The sequence below is a fragment of the Sardina pilchardus genome, chromosome 12, assembly GCF_963854185.1.
Source record: "Sardina pilchardus chromosome 12, fSarPil1.1, whole genome shotgun sequence".
Lineage (NCBI taxonomy): Eukaryota > Metazoa > Chordata > Actinopteri > Clupeiformes > Clupeidae > Sardina > Sardina pilchardus.
The window spans coordinates 17,822,091-17,845,677 of NC_085005.1; the positions used below are offsets into that span (position 1 = coordinate 17,822,091).

Sequence of the window (23,587 nt, forward strand, 5' to 3'; positions counted from 1 at the left end):
CCAATTGTTTAAATGTAAATGAGTCATTTCAGAACCACTATACGCAAATGTCAAACACTGACTTTGACAGTAGTTTTCACCAAGGTACTAAACAAATGGTTTCTGTTGCAGATGTTACAAGACTGAGTGTGTGTGTGTGTGTGTGTGTGTGTGTGTGTGTGTGTGTGCATGTGTGTGTGTGTGTGTGTGTGTGTGTGTGTGTGTGTGTGTGTGTGTGTGTGTGTGTGTGTGTGTGTGTGTGTGTGTGCAGGCCTGAGTGAGTGTGTGTGTGTGTGTGTGAGAAAAAGAGAGAGAGAGAGAGAGAGAGAGAGAGAATGTGTGCATGTGTGTGTGCGCACGAGTGAGTAAGCGTGTGTGAATGTGAGTGTGTTTAAGAACGAGTGTATGCGAGCAATGAGTATGTGTGTGTGTGTGTGTGTGTGCGTGTGTTTGTGCTTGTGCATTGGTGTGTGCTGGTATGGTTGTATGTACAGCCTTGTGATAACAGACTGCTTTGACCACCCCCCCCCCCCCCCCCACAGCCTACAGTCCAGTGCCAGAGACGTCCGAGTCCAGGCCGCCCCCCAGTAAGGACCCCTCCAGCTGGACGGTGGAGGAGGTGGTGTGGTTCGTCAAGGACGCCGACCCACACGCCCTGGGCCCGCACTCCGAGGTGTTCAGAAAGCACGTGAGTACAACACGCATGCACGCACGCACGCACACACACACACACACGCACGCACATACACACACACACATACACACATCACAAATGGACGTAAGCACATTCACCACCCACATAAGCATACACACACACAAGCAACACACACACACAGACTCACTGAGCTATTAGATGTATCATTGAATGAATTTTGAAATATGATTGCATATGGAGTCTGTTGTTACGTGATAAAGATCAGTGCAAGTTTGTAGAAAGAAAATGTTACTATTGCATGGTAAGAATGGATGATAAAAATGCCCTGATGATGATCAACATAGGGCAAAGACTCGTCACTTTAGCCTGACTTTCATTCAACATATTAAACTGTAAAGGTAAAAGTTAGTATAATAGCCCATTTGCATTGTATACTGAATGTCAAAAGGCTTGTTTAGGCACTGACTGACATTCCTAGCCAGTTAACATTTGCTACCTACACATGTCAGTTGCTCATGCTTGGTGATCATGAATAGACTAGCTTTCACTAACACGTTCAGCCTTCAAGATGAAATCAAGCATATGCCTATCTGCACCTTTTTGCTTTCTTGCGAGGCTGTCAAGTTTGACCACCGCAAAGTTTGACAAAGTTTGGTAGGCTACTGATGGACATTTAGTGAAGTACCGTCATTTCCCAACTGTTAGCCAAAGTTGGTACATTGATTTTGCAAAATTTCAATAGGGGTCAATACACTGTGGCAGTTAACATGGCATTAATTTGGTTTCGATTTTTTAATTTGCAATAAAACACTGTCCTGCGGTTTATATACAATGCCGTTAATACACAGGAAGTTACTGTAAGAATCAGAAGTAAATCATGGTAATCTTGTATCAGAGCTGCCATTGAATTTCAGCAGCACTGATGCACTGACATTGATTGTTGTTAGCAAGGCCTCATTTCTGTGGTAGGCCACTCTGACATTTGTAGGGTGCAGTGTGTACTTGTACCGCCTCTAGACACAAATTCACACACATAATCATACACACACACTCACACAAACACAATCACGTGTGCTTTCAACACTACACATGCTCTCTGATACTCTGATACTGTGTTTGAGTTGTGTGTGTACTAATTGTGTGTGTGTGTGTGTGTGTGTGTGTGTGTGTGTGTGTGTGTGTGTGTGTGTGTGTGTGTGTGTGTGTGTGTGTGAGCAGGAAATTGACGGCGATGCCCTGCTGCTACTGAAGAGTGATATGATCATGAAGTACCTGGGCCTGAAGCTAGGGCCTGCTCTCAAGCTCTGTTACCATATCGACAAGCTGAAGCAAAACAAGTTCTGACCAATCACAGATGTGCATACTCAAACACATACACAAAAACATAAACACTCACACGCAGACACACTTTGACATAAACTGTCACACACATGAGCAGTTTTTCTTTCTATAAACGGACTCTACCTGCACTTTTGCATATCCTATCTTTTTTTTTTTGTTTGTTTGTTTTTTTTTACTTTTGTAATTTGTTATATTTTGATGGGGTCAATTGTGAATAGTTGCATTTGTGCACAGTTCAACACCGCACTTGAACTCAAGCAAAGGGTGCAAAAAGTGCTAGGTGCTAGCGTCTGTTGATAGGTTCTAGCATCTGTTGATACGCGTAAACGTCTATGGATAGGTGCTATTGTCTGTCCGTAGGTACTAGTGTCTGTGGACAGGTGCTAGCGTCTGTAGATAGGTGCTAGTATCTGTCCATAGATGCTAGCATCTGTCCACAAGATGCCTGGAAGTGAGCTTCACTCACTCACGACACAGCACTGTACCCCCTCTTGTTTTTCTGGCAGCTTTAATAGTGTAGCGAAGGAAGTGTGTGTGTGTGAGTGTGTGAGTGAGTGAATGCAAGAGAGAGAGAGAGAGAGAGAGACTGAATGCAGTGCACTGTTTCTCCATCCAATACCATTCCCCCTAGATTGTATCGTTCTTTAATGCTGAACTGACACCCTGTGGCCACCTCTAGGTACTACAGTTAAATGCTGCACAACACCATCTCCTGACTGTGTTACTCATTCACACACATACACACACACACACACACACACACACACACACACACACACACACACACAGATGTATTCATAGCTGCATTCTCTAGCTTCTCTAGTACACTACAGGTATATAGGTGATGCTATGGCCAGTAGAAGTAGCATCGTTGATTAGTTGTATATTTTGATTCTTGGCTGTGTCATCGTGCTCATCATTACCAGAATCCCCTTCAGATAGAATATAGTTCTGTTCAGAAACTACTAAACATGACAACATTTATGTGTGTGTGTGTGTGTGTGTGTGTGTGTGTGTGTGTGTGTGTGTGTGTGTGTGTGTGTGTGTGTGTGTGTGTGTGTGTGTGTGTGTGTGTGTGTGTGTGTGCGCACGCTCTTGTTATTAATGTGCTGAGCACATAGAGTTTGTGTAGTGGTCTGGATTTGGCATCTGGTTTTGTTTGATTATATCAAGTTTTCCTTATTCGGAAAGTATAGCTTGAAAAACAAAATGGCACAATTTAATAATTGCCATTGAAGAACCTCTCAAAGTTAGAATCAACATTTTATTTAAACTCCTAACATTGTTATTGGATATGAACAATGAAAACAATTTTTTGAAAATATTTTTTTCTTTCAGAATATTGAAAACTCTCTCTGTCACACACACACACACACACACACACACACATACACACATACACGCACACACACCTCATCCAGCTGGACAACTTTCAGGACAATCGCCTCACCAGCCATGCTTTTCTTTGTTGCCATGGAGCAAGAATACAAATCCCCATGTGTGAAAGTTGTTTTGTTACCAGAAAAAATGGCTGAAATCTGTATTATTTTTGCTCCCATCAAGAGGCATAACTAAAGGACAGGCTTGGTTAGAATGGGGATCACTAGCCGATGAAACAAACAAACAAACAGCAGGCATAGCCTTTCTACACTTACATAAACTTGTAAATACCATATTAATTTAGAAGCATTGTGATAAAATAACATGGTTTACCTTTTTTCCTCTTCTGTGTACGAAGCTTCAGGTTTTTACTTCACCTTGTTGAATGGCTTTGTTCATCCTGTCTTACTCAAGCTTGTTAAGTTCGCCTGTTAACAGCAATGTAGTGTGCTGCCATGCACCTTTGTGTGACCTGCTAGACCACACACACACACACACACACACACACACACACACACACACACTAAAACACTGCAAACAGACGCTTTCCAAACGTAGATCCTTCAGATACTGCACATGGCTGACTCAGCTCATTCCGATTCAGATCAGATTGTGATTTTTCGGTTCAGTTCATTTTCTAAAATATTGAATTCCTAGTAAACCTCATAAAAACTACTCAACCCTAGATTGTGACGGTATTGGTTCTTGGAGCATTACAGTTGCATTAGAGTTGATCAGAGGAGATACAATCTTGAAGTCCTTCGTTTCTCTACATTTGTTTGACAGCAGTAGTTAGTTTGGTACAGTAGCAACGTTTTGGCAAATTGGTTTAGCCTGCTAGCTACCAATGAAAGCTTTGAAAGTGACACAAGCAACACGGACAGACCAGTCTACACACACACACACACACAGACACAGTCTTTCTCTCACACACACACACAAACACACACACTCACTCACTCACACATGTACAGTTATGGCAGAACATACCAGTTATGCTCACATAATTGTGTGGTTGTGTGCACTTCTCTCATAGCACTACAGACCTGTTGCTTGAAAATGAAGCCTCATTTGAAGTGTTATTTGCCTGTAAAAAAAAGTCAATTTCAAGACATCTCACACCTGAGATCTCCATTAAGTTTCTAAGGGCGTGTATCCGTAGAAATATCATTGCTTTGTGTGCGCTTCTGTGTGTTTGTCCTGTTTTTTTTTGTTGTTGTTGTGATATTACGGACATTTGTACATAAAATATGAGAATATTAGATATGCTTTTATATATGATGAGGAAATGTGTCAACGCCACATTGTTTCTGAGAAGCACGACTTCATTCGCCAAACTACAACACAGACCATTCATGTTGGTGCTAAAATCTGTGTTTTTGAAAGAATACGTTGGATCTTTTTTATATATATACATATATATATATATATACTGTATGTATACACAAATATATGGTTGTGCGTGTTTTTTTATTTGTAAAGTTTTATTAGGCTTCAGTGTTGTGAAATGTGTTTTTTTGAGGGTTAGATGCGTACGTGCATCGGTTTGTGAATGCAGAGTATTATGCAAAGGCTACAATAAAGAGATGATGACTCACTTGTACGGTGTTCTGCGGAATTAGCGGGGGCTCCAAATCAATCATGCATCATGGACAACTTGTTCCTTGGGTATGGACTTACCCTGAGTTATGTAGTGATAGATAGGTATGAGTTGGAAGTCCTTGTAGCACTCCATTTCTACTTGGAGGTCAGAAAATCTCAGTTGAAAAGTAGAATACAATCAATAGAGTGCACCCAGCAAAAACAACTCTTTGTACAAGTTGCACCTCCCTGATTGCTGAACTACATGTGAACACATGACTATTTTGAGTTTAAAAAGGTGTCTGTCTCTTGAGAAGCTTGCCGTGCCGGCTCGCATTTACGCTCAACACTGATGACATTTTAAAACAAAAGCAGCTAGTAGCGGTGCAAATCAGTAATGCAGTCCGTCATTTCCAGTGACCCAGCGTGTCTGAGGAGCTCAGAAGCACAATAGCCACTAGACAATACAAGGTGCACTCTGAGCCACAGAGAGAGTTGTGACACTCTTTGATGTCGCCACCACGCGGTCATGTGCTTCATTCATGCCTCAATAGTTCCTAAAAGCTTCTGCTGTATGGCTGTACTGGACAGCCAGCAGGAGGGCATGATATCCGGATGTTGGAGGGTGGGATCTAGTCACTCACTGGCTACTTACCATGTGACTGGCAGTTTTTGGAACTTTTACCATCTCCATAGAAACTGGCATGGAAAAGCGCGGACAATTTATTCCACAATGTTCTATGGGAGTGTTGCCACTTTTTCCTCTACAGTACTGGGTCCAGATCAATGTGCTACAAATTTTCTTGGCATCACCCTAAAGATTTCTCTGTGAGAGATCTTGCGACCCAGGTGGGACTTGAACCCACAATCCCCAGCTCCGGAGGCTGATGCCTTATCCATTAGGCCACTGGGCCACGGTTTCACTTATGTTCCGTAAGGCTTTGTCTGCAAGTATATTGTGTTTCATCCAGATAAACACCATATACAGTGGTGCTCTTGTGTTTAGATACCCTGGCATGTGAAAATATGAATGATGCAGAAAATCTTTCTTTCATTTAGGGATTTGCCATTTATTGCCTTTCATTTATTATCACATAATTGTGTGTGCCCTTTTTAAATAACTTTAAAAGACTTGAGACTTTAAAATAACTTTTGAAGATTTAAATCATGCAAATGGCTCTCATCAAAAGTTTACATACCCTCGAATGTTTGGCCTGATGATATACACAAAGGTTGACATACCCAGGTTTAATTGACTATTAAGGGTACATTTCCACATTTATGACAAGGTTGGATGTAGTACCTGAGGATAAATGAGTTACATGTGAGACCTCTGCATATTTCACCCAGAGCTGCACTGACTTTTCTGGCTACTGAAATATGGGGAAAGCAAAAGATGTGTCAAAAGATTTGCATGAAAAAGCAGTTGGACCGTATAAATCAGGAAAAGAATATAAAAAGAAACATAAATATTTGAAGATGTCAGTTAGTAGTGTCTGATTAAAGAGGTTGAAAATTAGTAGTTCGCTCAATACCAAGCCAGGTCAGGCAACCCGAGAAAGATTTAAACACCGCCAAGCTACTTCAGCTGAAATACAAGCTTCACTGCAAGAAAATGGTGGGACTTTCTCATGATACATTCTCCAACTCTAACCAAAATGGGCTGCACTGTTGGGCTGCCAAAAAAAATAAGTCATCACTGGACCAATGCCACAAAAACAGCACCTACACAAGCCTCGGAACTTCTGACACAAAGTCATTTGGAGTGATGAGACCCAAATTGAGTTTTCTGTAAAGAGGAATTGGCAACTCTGCCCATTGAGAGAATAAAGGTACTCATCCACAACTATTGCAAAAGACTTTTGAATAGGGATCATCTCATTATTTTCATCTTATTGCGGTTTTATTAATGACTGCTGTATTATTCTGTGATTCCTTATGGTTGTGTGTTTTGCCTGATCTTCAAAGAATGGTAGTTACACCTTACTTGAAGACGTCTTTATACACGACACTGTCATGAACAAGTCATATGTCAACACTTCTGTCATCAAGTGTCATTTGTTTTTAGTCATGACGAGTTAGGGTTAGGATTCATGACAGTGACAGTGTCCTGTGTTCAAGATCCATGATTCTAATCCCATACACATATATGACCTAAAATGACATAAAAAGGTGACATAAATGCTGCAGGCAGATCCAGATGACTAATCTGTGGAATATCTTGTGTCCCAGTAAAGTGTGACTATGTAATGGTTAAGGGCATGTCATAGGGCTCTTCTCATTCGTCTTTTTCTCTATCCTCCCTTCCTTCCTTCCTTGGTCCTCTGGCTCGTTCCCACTGATCTAGATAAAGAATGATGGGCCTGCAGCAATAGGATAGTCTATCCAGTGTTCTTTATAGATCAGTTCGAACGAGCTGGAGGACTGAGGAAGGAAGGAAGGAAGGAAGGGAGGATAGATAAAAAGACGAATGAGAAGAGCCCATAGTGGGAAGCCCGTGACCCTCGGTGACACTGTTGTTGACGGAGGGTGAAGAAACATGAAATGATCAGGTAAACACAAATGTCCCTCTGAGTTTTGGAGAGACTGATAATGAGGTCATGCAAATTAACATGTAGGGCATTTCACATCTTCCATTTCCTTAGGTTTGTTCTTCAGTTCTTCTGATGCACCCAACTGGGGTCCTGCAGTGGATGGTCTGTTGGCTCAAACATCCACTTACGTAACTGATGTTGCAGAAATTTTTTGAACAACTCTTACTGATGAGGATATTTTTTTCGGTAATGAAAACAAGAAACGAGTATGTTGAATTGTATTCAAGATTATTTTAATATTATTATATGCGTGTGTAGTCATATATATTCTGCATTAGAAATCTCACTATTTCTCAGAAGTGAAGACCTATCTATTATAATAATGATTTCACCCCATAAATCCTTGACTTACAATATTTACATATATAATACAGACCATCTCTTTATCTGACACAATATTAAAATAAATGTTCCTTAGGTACAAAGATTTCTTACATCTATTTATACTTTAAACAACCTTGTCATGGAGTCATTTTACACTCCAAAGATTGTAAAGCCTCTCTGCTCTTGCAAACTATTAAGTGCAAACATGATCTCCTTTCATCTTAATAATAACAATAATAATTATTATTATTATAATAAAAAACTATGATTGCAGGATCCATCTCACGGAGGAAGCTGCCTTCCCATAGTCCCCTAGTGCCAGCACAGTACTCTTTAAGGGACTTCTGCTCCATCTGAGCACACACACGCACACGCACACACACACGCGCACACGCACACGCACACAACCGCACGCACACACACACAACCACACGCACACAACCACATGCACACACACAACCACAACCACAACCACACACACACACACACGCACACACACACACGCACGCACACACACACAACCACACGCACACAACCACATGCACACAACACACAACCACAACCACACAACCACAACCACACACACACACAACCACACACACACACAACCACACACACACTAGATCAGTGCAAAAACGCTGGAGGATGCTGTGTGGATGGGTTAATTAAATAGGAATTCTCTTTGTCCTTCTCCCAGTCTTCCAGCCTCAGGCATCCCTTATAGAAGAAGACGACGAGGATTACATGATGAACGTCCGTGGACAACAGTGGAGTGCAGCACAGTGTTTCTCACACACTCAACACACACTCAGCTAACAGGGACAAAGACAAAACAAACAAACAAACAAACAAACAAACAAACGAAAACAGAAATGAGAATGGAGTGGTAGTGGCAATAAATGGATGTGGTGGTTGGGGGGGGGGGGTTCAGCCAAACTGAGAGGGAGGTTTAAAACAGAACTTAAAAAAAGGGGCGAGATTCCCCTCTTCCTCTTATCCACAGAACATCGCAGGACTTCCAGGGGCCCTTTCACACATCCGCAAGGGCCCTCCCTCGCCATGCTGGCCAACAGTGCCCTCTTCTCCAGCGCTGGCTCTGCCCACTCTTCCTCTTCCTCCCGATGAACCCCCTCCGGCGGCCGTCTGGCTCTCGCGCTCTCTCCACTCTCGTTCTGGGCAGAGGCCGGCAGAGGAGGATTCTCACCCGCATCCGCAGGCCCCCCTGCTGGGCCAGGTCCGTCTGACGCGCCCCTTGCACTGTGGAGCTCCGCTCAGCTAAGCAGCACGGCGCCCCCTGCAGGCTATACGACCGTCCCGCTCGGAGAGCTGCCCGGATTCTGGGATGACAGAAGGCCCTGTGTGTGTGAAGAGAGAAAGGGATAAATAACGGTCAGCAAATGGACTGGACTCAGAGCTACAGAGCACTACAGAGCTAATTTCTCCTGCAATGCAGCTGCTGGTCCCTTTCGAAAGATGATGAACGAGTCATCATGAACGAGTCATCGGTCATCAGCTTACATTTCGAGGACCATTTATTAAGCGCATTCTCCGATAGAGTACAGAATGTTTGTATCAGATTTAGCAACTAGCTCATTTCCATCTGCGGTCACTACTGTCAGTGGCCACTGATCCCTTTTGTTGCTCATGTTACTAGTTTAACGAGACACTATTGCTGTAAATCACTTTGCATTTTACAATCCTACATCAGTAAAAAAGTGTATTATTTACATCGTTGTTAGTGACCTCTGACAAATCAATTATTAATGATCTGATGGGATGAGCAACTTGTCCTTTCTAATAATAATACGCTGACATGTTCCCAGAGGGAATAGTTGTGCTGGTGCGGTCTCGGCATATGGGGCTGTGACGTCAGTCCTGTCACCATTCAGGGCCTGCACTGAACTGGCACCAGGTGGCCTCAACAGCAGCCTTAGTAGTGTAGTCCCCTCAAAGGAATTAAATAATTATGAGATATCTGCCTGGGTTTATGACAGAAACTGCAACAGCAGGGTGACAGAATTATGTCTAGACTACTTAATTATGTCATGTTACACGTATTTTTTTTGGCAGAATTTGTGGAAAGTAAAATGAAAACACACAACAACACGTTACACTTATATAGTGCTTTTCTCAACACTCAAACCACCACCAATGTGTAGCACCCACAGCCATTATGCCACACACACACACACACACACACACACACACACACACACACACACACACACACACACACACACACACACACACACACACACACACACACACACACACACACACACACACACACGCACACACCCCTTCGTGGGGGTCGCTCCTTACCACCTTGCCGGGCCTCGCCCACGTGCAGATGAACCCCTCCTGGCAGGCGGTGACCAGACAGTCGTCCAGGAAGATGAGCACGGTGAGCCTCTCGTGGGCGATCTTCTTGCACACCAGCGGCTCCAGCAGGGGCACCTCCTCCATGTGCGGGCACAGGCTCGTGCCCAGAGTCCTGCCCGGCCCGGCGGCTGTGCCCGCCGAGCCCGAGCCCGAGGTGGCCGAGCGCGAGCCGCTCAGCTGGTTGAGCTTGTCGTTGCTCTTGCTGCCGATGTAGTTGCCCACGCTGTGGTTGCGCCGGTGCTCCTTGTCGTGGTGGCGCTCCTTGCGCGAGTCGTGCGCCAGCGTCAGCGTGGCGAACTTGTGCACGCCGGTGGCGATCAGCGCGCTCTCCATGATGCTGCTGGCCTTGGGGTGGCTGTTGGGGGTGCTGCCCCCTGCTGGCGCGGCGGTGGAGTGCGGCAGGCTGTTGGAGCGCGGCAGCGAGCCGCCGCCACCGCCGCCGCCGCCGGACAGGCAGTTGGTCTGCGGGTGGGACAGCACGGGCGTCTTGTCTCCTCCGCCGCCGTTGGTGCCCGTCGTGCTGTTGGCGTTTGGGGTGGCGTTCGTCGTGGTGGTGGTGGTGGTGGTGGTGGTGGTGTTAGTGGTAGCGGTGGCGTTCATGACGTTGGTGTGAGTCCGCGTGCGGGACAGGGGCAGGTGGGGGAACAGGATGTCCTCGGTGAGGTCCCAGAGGCACAGCTGCGTGTCCTGGCCCACCGAGCCGAAGCGGTACGAGACGCTCATGGCGCAGCCGTCCGTGGAGTTGCACTTGGAGAGGCGCGACTGGGCGCTGTTGGCCCGCTCGCGCCCGAAGTCCGTCGCGGTCGTCGCCGGCGGCGGCACGGGCGTGGGCGGTTCCTGGAAGTCGTCGTCGCTGCCGCTGAACTCGGCCGGCGCGTCGCCGTCCACGCCCACGATGGTGGTGGTGCACGGGTCGAACGCCACCACGCTCACCCACGACTTGTGGCCGTGGCCGCGCGCGATCACCCGCCGCTCGCCGAACGACCACACCGTCACCAGGTCGTCCTCGCCGCCCGCCACCACGTAGCGCCCGTCCGGGCTCCAGCACACGCACAGCAGCCCGCCGAAGTAGCTCTTCATGGCGCCGTGCAGCTCGCCGCCGTCGAAGCCCAGCACGCGCAGGTAGCCGTCCTGGCTGGCGCACGCCACGTGCCGGCCGTCCGGCGAGAAGGCGAACTCGTTGAGCGTCGGCGTCGGCGAGCCCTGGCCCACGGTCCAGCGCCGCAGCGGGTTGCGCGCCTGCTTGCTCTTGCACGTGTGCACGGCGAAGCCCTCGCCCTGGCGCAGCAGCTGGTAGTGGGGCGCCGTGGAGCCGCAGCTGTGCTCCACGTTGTACAGGTACAGGCTGCCGCTGGCGTGCGACACCAGGAACAGGCTCTCCGAGCCCGGCACCCACCGCACGCACGTCACCCGCGACTTATCGATCAGCCTCTGGGGGAGGGAGGGGGGAGAGAAAAACAGGTTAGCCAGACACACAGACAGACAGATGCACATTACTCATAACTTATCAATCACCCTTTGTGGAGAGGAGGGAGAGAAAAAACAGGTTAGGCAGACAGACAGACAGACAGACACACAGATGCACATTACTCATAACTCATCAACCAGCCTCTGTGGAGAGGAGAGACAGAAAGAGAGAGACAGAAAGACAGACAGACAGACACACAGATGCATGCACATTACTCATAACTCATCAATCAGCCTCTGTGGAGAGGAGAGACGGACAGACAGACAGACAGACAGACAGACAGACAGACAGACAGACAGACAGACAGACAGACAGACAGACACACAGACAGACGCATACGCATTACCCACAACTCATCAATCAGCCTCTGCTGAAAGGACACACACACACACAGACACACAATCAGTCTCTGTGCTGCTGCGACATGTATGAGGCAGGAAGGCAGCACGCATGGGTTTCAGTGAGTCACTGCTGGAGCCGGTCAGTGGACAGGACCGTACTGGCACAGAGGAGCAGGTCAAACAAAAGAGAGCGAGAGATCACGGACACACACACACACACGGACAAACACACAGACAGACACACACACACACACAAACAAACAAACACGCCATCCTCAGTGAATGACCGCTACTGTGACCTCTGGTCAACAACAGTGTTCTCTCAGATAGGGACACAGTGAGCTGATGACGAGAGAGAGCAGATGTTATTCTTCCTCACTGCTGCCTGACACACAGCACTGACATCACTAACAGCTTTAAGAGTCACTCCGACAGACACACACAGTCCACTGCTGAAACTTTTTTAAGATTCACTCTTCCCAGCAGAGACAAGACACTCACCACTGAAACCTTTTAAGAGCCGGTCTGCCCGGCCGACAGACGCTAAAGTTAAAGATTTAACTTTAACTTTTAAACGGACTCGAAAACTTTTCATCTATGCGCCGGCGGAGTGACTTTCGTCCCGGACAGCTGCTTTGTGGGAGGCTAAGCTCCGCTAAATGGTTCAGTCATGCAACCCGAGAGGAGCACTTCACTCATTCATTATTCACACGTAGCACAAGACCAATCAACTACCACAATGGTCTGCCGACAGCACCTGAGCTCGGCTCACCTGTCGAGGGGAACCGAGGCCACGCCGGGGTCCCCCCCACTGGAGAGCATGTCAGATAGCGTGCTGTTTTAAAGGTGCACTATGCAAGCTTAATTTGCCTTAACGTATCAGCTTGGCAGTCACTGGAACGGTTATTTGACTTATTTCAGGTTGAATGATGGCTGCCTGGCTTCCCCCTGGCGCCTGTGGGCCGGAAAAAACACGCTTGCAAGTTTGTGCCACCGGGTCGGTTTCTCAGCCTCGTGATCATGCTCATGAGAAGGCAGACTGACCGATTGAGTAGTGTTGTAAACGCTAAAGCTGTAGGGGAAGCTCTGCAGAGGAACCTGGAAGCATAAACCGAGAAAACAGCAAAGAAATCGCCAAACCTGCTTAGTTCCTCTCTATTCTGGCCTTTATTGATGGGTGAGGGCAAGTGGACGGGACAAGACTGAGAGAGAGGGAGTGGGGCGTGGCATCGAGAGATGACCTCAGGTCAGACTGGAGCCAGAGTCGTCGTGGTCACTTCTTGATGCTGCTTGCACTATATTGCTCATTGTTGATTTACTATACTTCAATATTGACTACAAAATACACCACTATCTTTTACGCCGCCCTAAAGTGTGATGATTTAACACAGCTTTCTATGACTAATGTGCAGAAATAGGGAAGGGTGTGCATGTACAGTATGAGAGGGAGTGAAAAATGTGTCTCTGTCCTCCCTCATATGTGTGTGTGTGTGTGTGTGTGTGTGTGTGTGTGTGTGTGTGTGTGTGTGTAGACGAACCTCCTCGTTGAACAGCTTGCTGGTCTCCTTCTTGATGGGGTCGATGAGCTGCACCTGTCCGGCGGAGAAGCCCACCAGCAGGGAGACGCTCTCGGCCGTCGCAGATAGCGGGTTGAAGTCATGACATGTGGGCTGTGTTCCCTTGTAGATCCGCTTGTCTATGGGCTTGCTCAGGTCGGCAGCCTGACACACACACACACACACACACACACACACACACCGAGAGAAAGAGAGAAAAGGTTAGCTTTGAAAACGGCACTTCTCAGTTTCAGCTCTACAGCCTATACACACAAACACACACAATTAATAACGTACAGTATATGTATAAGTTTACTGTTTGTAAAGCAGCTTTTATTTATAATGCACCCATGTATTAAAACACATGCACACACTCTTGCACAAATAATTGATGATAAAAGAGGAATGGTCTATATAAAGCAACCTTGTCATTTCCTTCTCTTTCTCTGCCGAAGAGTTCATGTTGGGCCATATGAATAATGAATGCGGTGCGCTTTGGGAACAACACGAAGACAAACATTCTGAACCACCCAGCCATTTAGGCTTAAGCAAGCAACTTCAGTGTGTGTACACGCACGGAGTACGCAGTATGGATTGAAGACGATTTGCCGTGACAGGTGACAAACTCAATATTTATCCATGTCATGATCGGAAGGCTTCCCATATGGGCGTGCAAAGGAGACAGGTCAAAAGCCCTCGTCGGCTAGCTTACAGACAGCCACTCTCAATTCGCCTCAGTCAGACTCAGAGTAAAGCAGAGTGCCACGGCTGCCCGTCACCATGACACAGATTGCCCGGGGGGCTGCAGAAACTGGCATGGAGGCAGAGGCTAGGCGGACATTTTGGCTCTGACCAGGGCTCCAGTTTCACTGCCTCACAGTTGATGATAATGCAATGTGAAAAAAAATATCATTAGCACAAAAAAGGGGCCTCAGAGGGGTATGTGGGTTAGCATGCAGTACTCTTGCCTACCAGCAGGTGGCTCACACAACCCACAGATCTGGGGAAACTTCTTCAGTTGTCTCAGACTTTAGGGGTTTCTAAGGAACAATAGAAGGAGGACTACACACTTCTAGAACAAACAGGAAAAGGTAGCACATACCCGCAAGCAGGTCTATGTGCACTATATAGACTACGGATGACGAAGGTTCATTAAAGGTAGGGTAAGCAATTTCTGACACACAACACTTTTCGTAACATTCAGCAAATATCTCCTCATGATCCGCCAACTCTCCATTCTCTGAGTACACTGTAAAACAAAAACGGTCTTCTTACACACCCCTGACTCCATGAACTGGAAACAAACAATGTGAGGGCAGCCTATCCCTTGAACAAAAACAAAACAATGTGTGTGAGTTTCTCGGGGAGCACTGAAGGCAGGGGCGAGCTACTTCTCTGGTGTGTTTTGTTTGATCTTTTGATCAAATATAATGCAAGTTGCTTTGGACAAAAACTTCTGCAAAAAAAACATAAGCATTAACAAACACAATATCATCTAGCATCGCTTACCCTACCTTTAAAACGCATAAAAACTGCACTGACACATTGCACTATGCTTGATTCTACCATCAGATTGCATCACATCCTTCAGCTTTGAAGTCCTGGATGCAAAATGATGGTTTTCTCATGCGTGCAGAGTGACACAGTGTGAAGTGAAAGACAACCTGCCAGACAACAGGGCTACATGACAGCCTTCTTAAATCATCTATCAGTACATCCCCACTCCCTCAAGGTTTGAATGACAGTGTTCAGAGTATCGTGAAGAGATGTGAAATGTTGCAAAGGAAGCTTTTCCCACATCCATGGTCCCAAGCAGAATGATGCATCATAGGGCCACAGCATTGCACTGTGTCAACAGGCTAACAAATTCAGCTGATAACATAACCACCCAAGCCACTGATAATACACAACTCACTCATATTCAACAGGTGACAGCAGGACCTTAATTTCCTCTTTGATAGCAGCTTTCACAATTTCTGTCTGTTTGTCCGTGCATCATGTTGATAACATGGACACTACAATGATGTTTGAGTGTGAAGTCTGGCCACCCACCACAGGTCAATCACATATGAAAAGCACAGCAAACATTCCTATCATAATTACTGAGGAGTCTGCCGTTTTAACCAAACATTTCAAATGCCACGGTGGAAGAATGATCTGGACTGTGACATGAAGCAGAATAGATCAACACAGCAAGTCTTATGTTGCATTCTGTTAAAAACTAGCCCGAAAATGAATTACTGGTGGTGCTGATGCATTTGGAAGATTTCCATAACGGGTATGATGAATAGATATTTGTGAAAGCGCTGGAAAACGAAGCCTGCCCTTTGACAAATCCATTTGTTGACATGTAGATCTTGGACGGAAGTAACAAACACTGTCATTTTTTGCACAGTCAGCATCAACTTAACTACCCTCGCCCTTTTCACTGATGCTTTCGCCACTGCGTTTCTTTAGCACTGACAGCTCATTCTAATCTGCGTATGTTTCTAGGTTATATCTCTCAACCGAGGTTTAACACTTCGACTTTTCATTCTGATCGTTGCATGAACACATACAGGCAGAACATCGACCAAAAGACCGTTAAGCCTGCAGTAAACATTGTGAAGCGAAGTCAGAGGTACCTCGAGCAGCCAAGGTTAAAACCACAGACCCAGGGGCAAGGGAGAGGAGATAACATTTACAGGGTGTTTAAGGTGCAACCCACAGGTGGGTGAGAGGCAACCCGTCAGCAAAATTACATAATGCTAGACTGTCAAACGGTGTTCAATAAACTGTCTTGCTGAAGTTGGGACAGGACAGCTAACGTTAGCATTATCACTGTTCTTTTAGCAAGGTGAAATCACAATAAACTAGGCATGATTGCTTCACTTTGAAACGCACTGTGCATATGGCAAATCTGCCCAATACTTTTACAGGGAAGACAAACAAACTTTGAACACAGAGGTGCCATGACATTGCATACAGATATGTGATGTCATTAGGTTTACCTTTCTCACGCCTTTGTAAATATAAAAGTAGAGTTCCCGGCCCACATTGAAACAGATTCTGTCGCCGTTACCAGACTGGTCGTTGACGTTCACGAAAGAGACTTTGACCGGGTTGGAGCCCTGTGAATTAAAAGGCACTCTGTTGGGACGGCTGTATTCGGAGTGCGTAAGGAGTTTATAGACGCCTTCCCGAGTGGTGAATTGAGTTTTAATTTCGTTCATCTCCTTCCCTCCTCCCTCCACCGCCATCTTGGAAATTTGCATTCATCCTGTCTGGAGCCCGGATCTTACTAACTGCGCTTGCGCATATGTCCAGGTCGGAAAGATCGAGAGATCACATGTGGAGCGCCCGTTCCTTTGAATGGGGGTAGGGTGCATCCTTTACTTTACGGCGGTTGTTCCAAAACTTAAGCAAAACGTGCATTTCCTCATTAGAAACAAATTAAACGAACCGTCATCCAGTGGTAGCCTATATAATTGTCACGTAAACTTGCGTGTTTCAGGATGTTTGTAAACTGATAGGGATTTGGATAGCCTACTTTATGAGAAATTGGCCATGGTGGTTCATATCCTGGTTTAACTATCCTTATAGTGGATATTTAGAGTTAGTCTAAATAAAATGATGGACCAATAAATCGAATTAATCAATAGATCTATTTCCATCGCCCATCCAGACACCTTTCTTTGTCCTATGGGGCTCATAACGACAAGTAGGCCTGGTATAGCCTAAACGTGTCGTCCTTGCCAAGGACCAAACAAATTCCTATGATTGTTCAGACTCAGCCTAGCCTAGATGACAGTAGAATATTCTAGAGTTAGTCTGATAAGGCTATCACACCTCATTAATCAGGGTGGCCATCCGACTACAGGAGGTATTCTATTGTTGAGAAGCACTTCAGCACCCAATTTGTGACACATGCTCCTACAAGAAATAAGAGGCCATCATGAAATGTAATTTCATTGTCAACTAACCTTTTAAAATTAATTAATTGTCATGTTGTTGAGTGATTTTATTCAGGAAAAACACATGCAATTTGTCATAACTTTCATGGCCTGAAAGAAAATGACACAGAGTCAAACATTACAGACTAGACTTATCTGTCTTTGAGGCCTACTGGTCTGGTCTGTGTCTTTCTGTGAGGTGCCGTTAAGCAGTTGGTCCTGTTCACAACCAGCTGTGACGCTGATAGACGTAAGTGGCCATGCTATCCGGAAGGTTCTTTCCTTGAGTGACAGGCACCCTCTGTGATCTCACACCCCTAGAAGGACAGATGCGGGCTGTGGCATTGGACACCCCGGCGGCCCTCCACACCAGCTCTCTAGAAACTCCCCCCATAGTGTAGAGAACAGTCTTTCTGGAACCTTCTGAATGGACAGCTTCGAGACCAGCAGGCCCCAAGGTATAAAAAGAGAGAAGCCGGTTGACGTCTGTGCAGAACTAGTGTCCACCAGAACACCAAGGACTATCCTCAGCAGAGCCTAGAGTCTCAGGCTTTTCTCAAGTGATTCATTCCAGCTGAAAAGGTAAGCTTCTCGTTTTCTCTATGACCTACAGTGGTAAAATAAACCATATACATTATTACACATATTTTATTGAATAAATGTTTTAACCAAACATGGTTAAAACATCGAAACAAAGATTGTGATTTTAATAGAACATTTGTGTTCTGTTTTGGGATTGCAGCACAATTATCTAATAAATAGTAGTAGTCGCCGTAGCAGTAGTAGTAGTGGTACTAGTAATTAATAATCTAATCTAGTCTACTGGAAAGCTCAATATATTTCATTTGTATTGTGTCTTCGCACCAAAGAGAAGTAGGATTAAGCAACTTCATAAAATGCTTCTGCTTGGAGCACATGGCTGACTCTAGAACTCAAAGTCACAGATACAGAGTGGTATGGGGCAGGGTGCTATTTGACTCAAATCAACAGTTGATAAACTATGCAAGTTATTACACATTTGTTAGACGTTATTTACATTTTCCAACCGTTCTAAAATACAGACGATTCGTGGAGGTCATTGTCACATATGACCAACTGCATGCAGGAAAAAGTCTGAGATTTCTGTAAATAAAACACATATTTAATCTGCAGTTTGATTCTCAACGTTTGACTGAAATCATGCAGAAAACAGACCTAACCTAAAGACGTATAAAATGCCTGAATGGGAGCCATGTGTAGCAGCCACATGATTTCCCTGCCTCCATCTTCAAAGAGCGTGGCTTGATTGGCATGTGAGCGACATGGCAGCTGGTCTCACAGCAAGGCTGGAGAAATGGTGTCAGCTGTCTCCAGCTGCAGTCGTCTTTCTCCGTCAACTCAACCATTTGGTCCACCCCACTGAGACATTTTGAGTCAGCAGTATCCTACATGGTACTATGGTTAATGTATGTTATGCTGCAAGAATGGCATTTACTCTCTAGGTTAATTTCCAGTTTGGCAATATCAAACCAACTTGAGTGCAGAAAGGTAAGCGTAGCTAGAAATAAGACAAGTAATAACACATCACTGAAGTGATTACAAGGTTTTCAATTGATGTAGACCAGGCCAGGTGACACTGTATCTTGTGCCCTGTGTGATGACCAGACATTTGCCAACAGCTGTCGCTAAACGTGTGTGTTTACACAGATGCCAGAGGCCCAGAACATCATGGCAGACGAGGTGGAGACCTTTGCCTTCCAGGCAGAAATTGCCCAGCTGATGTCCTTGATCATCAACACTTTCTACTCCAACAAAGAAATCTTCCTCAGGGAGTTAATCTCCAACTCCTCTGATGTGAGTACACGCACAATAATGCACCATTCATGTTTTCTCTGGGTATATGTACATCATTTTACTTTTCAACTCAAATTTAATCAATTTGTTTGTGTAAAACAAAACAAAACAATTACTATTACTGCATTGTATTACTTTAAGGGAGCTGATTTAAATGCTGTTTGCTGTTTCATTCTCTGTTTTGCAGGCCTTGGACAAGATCAGATACGAAAGCTTGACAGACCCCAGCAAACTTGAATCAAACAAGGATCTGAAAATTGATGTCATCCCTGATGTGCATGCAAAGACCCTCACCCTCATCGACACTGGCATCGGCATGACCAAGGCCGACCTCATCAACAACTTGGGAACCATTGCCAAGTCTGGCACTAAGGCCTTCATGGAGGCTCTGCAGGCTGGAGCCGACATCTCCATGATCGGGCAGTTTGGTGTGGGTTTCTACTCCGCTTACCTGGTGGCAGAGAGGGTGACAGTCATCACCAAACACAATGATGACGAGCAGTACATTTGGGAATCTGCTGCTGGGGGCTCTTTTACAGTGAAGACTGATACTGGTGAGAATACATTATTTTCTTTCAGTCAGTTCAGTATGTCTGTACTTCTTTCCCTGTAATTTCTGCAGTGTATAGTTCAACTCTGTGTGTCCTTACAGGTGAGTCCATTGGCCGTGGCACCAGAGTCATTCTTCACCTGAAAGAGGACCAGACAGAGTACACTGAGGAGAAGCGTGTCAAGGAAATTGTGAAGAAGCACTCCCAGTTCATTGGCTACCCCATCACTCTCTATGTAAGTTCTAGAGCATTTCCAATAAAGATTAAGAGATGGAAACCATTGAAAAGATGAAAAGATTAAGATGTGAGTATTTTCTATATTGTTCAATATGTTCATGATTACGTTATTACATGCTTTGTGATACAGGTTGAGAAAACGAGAGAGAAGGAGGTTGACCTTGAGGAAGGCGAGAAGATCGAGGAGGTGGAGGCAGAGGACAAAGACAAGCCTCAAATTGAGGACATCGGAGCTGATGAAGATGAGGACACCAAGGACAGCAAGAACAAGAGGAAGAAGAAGGTGAAGGAGAAGTACACCGATGTCCAGGAGCTCAACAAGACCAAACCCATCTGGACCCGTAACCCAGACGACATCACTGTCGATGAGTACGGAGAGTTCTACAAAAGTCTGACTAATGACTGGGAGGACCACCTGGCTGTCAAGGTGAGAGCAATCTTGGAATTTTGACTACGAGTTGTGATGCGCTGTGCATCTGTTTACTGATGTTTTATTAACTGTATTATTTTTTGTATGTCCACAGCATTTCTCAGTGGAAGGACAGCTGGAGTTCAGGGCCCTGCTCTTTGCGCCTAGAAGAGCTGCCTTTGACCTCTTTGAGAACAAGAAAAAGAAGAACAACATCAAGCTCTACGTACGCAGAGTGTTCATCATGGATAACTGTGACGAGCTGATTCCAGAGTATCTGAGTGAGTTCCTGTTTGTCACTTTCTCCCTTGTGTCAAGACTGTTCCTCATAATCTTATGGCCTGAATGACCCCTTCCTCTGATATTCAAATCAATTAAACATTGCTGTATTTTATTCTAATTCTGTTATTTTATTTTTTTGACTGACAGATTTCATCAAAGGCGTGGTAGACTCTGAGGATCTTCCCCTAAACATCTCCAGAGAGATGCTTCAGCAGAGCAAGATCCTGAAGGTCATCCGCAAAAACCTTGTCAAGAAGACCCTGGACCTCTTCACCGAAATCTCTGAAGACAAGGAAAACTACAAGAAGTTCTACGAGCAGTTCTCCAAGAACATCAAGGTGGGTAATATGCAAAAATATGTGTAATGTTTCTGTTACACTTCCAAAAAATAATTTAACAGATACTTCACAGTGACTTAAAGAATATGCACTAAACCACAAAACATGGAATTACACAAATTGCTTGTAGTCATGATAGATAGATAGGACATCCACTCTCATGTCTCAAGTTGTATCACACAATTTGAAGGCCTTGATTGATTTTGTAAATCGAAAACAACTGCTGCACGTAGAATGTGCAACCAATCTTACAATGTGTTATTTATTGACAGCATTTTTTAACAGCTTAGTGCCTCGATCTGCCAGATGAGCAATAGAACCATTCTCATCTGTTCATGTCTTTTTTGCCTCTTTTCTCCTCTACAGCTGGGTATCCATGAGGACTCACAGAACAGGAAGAAGCTGTCAGACATGCTGCGCTACTTCACCTCAAACTCTGCTGATGAGATGGTGTCCCTCAAGGACTACGTTTCACGCATGAAGGAAAACCAGAAGCATATTTACTATATCACTGGTGAGAATCCATGTTTAAATGCCATTATACTATACACCATACAAGGATGTAGTGGAGGCTAAACACAAGTAAATACAGTTGATCCACCTCTAAAGTTTCAGAAATAGTTTATCCATCTCTCAAAAGAGTTTATTCACTTATTGCAACTTTTAACATTCAAAAACCACACTGTATTATCCACATTCACAAAATGTACACTCTAGGAACCATTTATAATATAATTCATAACCATTTATAATATAATTAATGTGTCATAGCTTCTATTGAATCCAAATACCATTATGGATCCCTTTTTCATTCAAACAGGAGGTTGACGCAATCTTAATTAATTCCATATATTGTGTGCATATTCTAGGTGAGACCAAGGAACAGGTGGCCAACTCCGCCTTTGTGGAACGCCTGCGTAAGGCTGGCTTGGAGGTCATCTACATGATCGAGCCCATCGATGAGTACTGCGTCCAGCAGCTGAAAGAATATGATGGCAAGAGCCTGGTGTCTGTGACCAAGGAGGGTTTGGAGCTGCCAGAGGACGATGAGGAGAAGAAGAAACAGGAGGAGCTGAAGACCAAATTTGAGAACCTGTGCAAGATCATGAAAGACATCCTGGACAAAAAAATCGAGAAGGTACATTATGTGAAAAGTTATCTGAACTAGACTAGTCTGCAGAGTTTGAACTTCGTACATACTGTATAGCTTACGACCTCACAGGACTATGTTACGTAGCTCACAGCCAATCTTTCTCGTTCATTCAGGTGTCTGTGTCCAACCGTCTGGTGTCCTCCCCCTGCTGCATTGTGACCAGCACGTATGGTTGGACGGCCAACATGGAGAGGATCATGAAGTCTCAGGCCCTGAGAGACAACGCCACCATGGGCTACATGACAGCTAAGAAGCACCTGGAGATCAACCCTGCGCATCCCATCGTCGAGACCCTCAGGGTGAAGGCCGAGGCCGACAAGAACGACAAAGCAGTGAAGGACCTGGTGATCCTGCTGTTCGAGACGGCCCTGCTCTCCTCCGGCTTCACGCTGGAGGATCCTCAGACACACGCAAACCGCATCTACAGGATGATCAAGCTTGGCCTTGGTGAGCATCTCACTCTCCTACCAATAGCCTCAGACACAGTTCTGGCCCTGAGCTGATTTAATGGGTTTTAAGTGTAATGGCAGCTAGTGGGTCGTCTATAGTGAGTTCTGAAGGAGCAAGAAATTGCTGTCATGGCGCAGGAGTTAGCATGCTGAGCTAATGCTGAATGGTTCTTAACTAAACTAAACTAGCTGTGTCACTCAAGAGTTTCCTGACTGAACTGGTCATTTGTCATTGTGCATCCCTATTCCCTACATTTATGTATCTCTGTCTTTGTTGTCCAGGTATTGATGATGACGAAGCCATTGGTGATGACCTGCCTCAGGCAAGCGAGGAAGACATGCCTGTTCTGGAGGGTGATGACGAGGACACTTCCAGAATGGAGGAAGTTGACTAAGACACTTATGAATGGCCCACACGTTTATTTTTATTTATTTTTTTAAAGTTTGCTTTGTCATTACGTAATTTTTGTCCAAATAGAATTTAGGTAACTCTTCATCATTAAGGCATAAGCCTACCACATAATCTGAGGTCCACTTAACATGATTTGTTTTTCTTTTATTTCATGTTTTTTTTTTTACTTATCATGTTTCGTAATTCATTTTTTTTATCAAAGAAACTGAGATTTTTAATAAAGTATATGCTCTGCATTGAATATTAGCCTATTGGTTTTCATTAAAGTGCACTGATCACATTGATTTCACCATATTCCTCTAAAAACCACGTGGGTGCATGAAAAAGCAAGTTTATGGAGGCGGTAACAAAACTATGTGAAGACACACCCCCTACAAAATCCTTCAATGC

General features: G+C 45.1%; 3 protein-coding genes and 1 non-coding gene across 10 annotated transcripts in view; 2 read left to right on the forward strand and 2 right to left on the reverse strand.

Annotated features, from left to right (window-relative positions):
- The window catches only part of scml4 (Scm polycomb group protein like 4), a 39,552-nt gene extending 35,664 nt beyond the window's left edge, over positions 1-3,888 (forward strand). For all 6 annotated transcript variants that reach the window (XM_062551222.1, XM_062551224.1, XM_062551223.1 and 3 more), the window contains 2 exons: positions 522-667; positions 1,853-3,888. In XM_062551222.1, coding sequence (XP_062407206.1) covers positions 522-667; positions 1,853-1,978 — 272 coding nt within the window. In that variant the 3' untranslated portion in view covers positions 1,979-3,888. The remainder of the gene's footprint in view (positions 1-521; positions 668-1,852) is intronic.
- A 1,889-nt stretch (positions 3,889-5,777) lies between these two features.
- trnar-ccg (transfer RNA arginine (anticodon CCG)) lies at positions 5,778-5,850 on the reverse strand. The gene has a single exon. It is a non-coding gene; the product is annotated as a tRNA-Arg (tRNA).
- Positions 5,851-7,741: 1,891 nt separating this feature from the next.
- Positions 7,742-16,848, reverse strand: LOC134098555 (WD repeat-containing protein 20-like). 2 transcript variants are annotated; one of them, XM_062551633.1, is made up of 4 exons: positions 16,592-16,848; positions 13,584-13,766; positions 10,180-11,667; positions 7,742-9,209 (listed from the first exon to the last, which is right to left on the reverse strand). In XM_062551633.1, exons 1-4 carry the CDS (start codon positions 16,838-16,840, stop codon positions 9,156-9,158), a joined length of 1,974 nt encoding a protein of 657 aa, XP_062407617.1. In that variant the 5' UTR covers positions 16,841-16,848; the 3' UTR covers positions 7,742-9,155. The 2 variants fall into 2 exon arrangements, with proteins under 2 accessions (XP_062407617.1, XP_062407616.1); XM_062551632.1 differs by having other exon boundaries at positions 10,177-11,667.
- Positions 16,849-17,918: 1,070 nt separating this feature from the next.
- LOC134098554 (heat shock protein HSP 90-alpha 1) lies at positions 17,919-23,438 on the forward strand. The gene is made up of 11 exons (XM_062551631.1): positions 17,919-18,115; positions 19,220-19,366; positions 19,554-19,920; positions 20,019-20,152; positions 20,285-20,581; positions 20,679-20,844; positions 20,993-21,183; positions 21,550-21,697; positions 22,053-22,321; positions 22,450-22,783; positions 23,068-23,438. The coding sequence occupies exons 2-11, from the start codon at positions 19,220-19,222 to the stop codon at positions 23,178-23,180; spliced, it is 2,166 nt and encodes a 721-aa protein (XP_062407615.1). The 5' UTR covers positions 17,919-18,115; the 3' UTR covers positions 23,181-23,438.
- The last annotated feature ends 149 nt before the right edge of the window (positions 23,439-23,587 follow it).

What these genes read in the sequence shown, in the direction of transcription:
- LOC134098554 (XM_062551631.1), top strand. Translation starts at nt 19,220, where the DNA reads ATGCCAGAGGCCCAGAACATCATGGCAGACGAGGTGGAGACCTTTGCC. An exon ending in AGGACCACCTGGCTGTCAAG is followed by an intron (nt 20,582 to 20,678) that starts GTGAGAGCAATC and finishes GTATGTCCACAG; the next exon opens with CATTTCTCAGTGGAAGGACA. An exon ending in GCTGATTCCAGAGTATCTGA is followed by an intron (nt 20,845 to 20,992) that starts GTGAGTTCCTGT and finishes TTTGACTGACAG; the next exon opens with ATTTCATCAAAGGCGTGGTA.
- LOC134098555 (XM_062551632.1), bottom strand. Translation starts at nt 16,840, where the DNA reads ATGGCGGTGGAGGGAGGAGGGAAGGAGATGAACGAAATTAAAACTCAA. An exon ending in GCAAGCTGTTCAACGAGGAG is followed by an intron (nt 11,668 to 13,583) that starts GTTCGTCTACAC and finishes TCCCTCCCCCAG; the next exon opens with AGGCTGATCGATAAGTCGCG. An exon ending in GGGCGAGGCCCGGCAAGGTG is followed by an intron (nt 9,210 to 10,176) that starts GTAAGGAGCGAC and finishes TCACACACACAG; the next exon opens with GGCCTTCTGTCATCCCAGAA.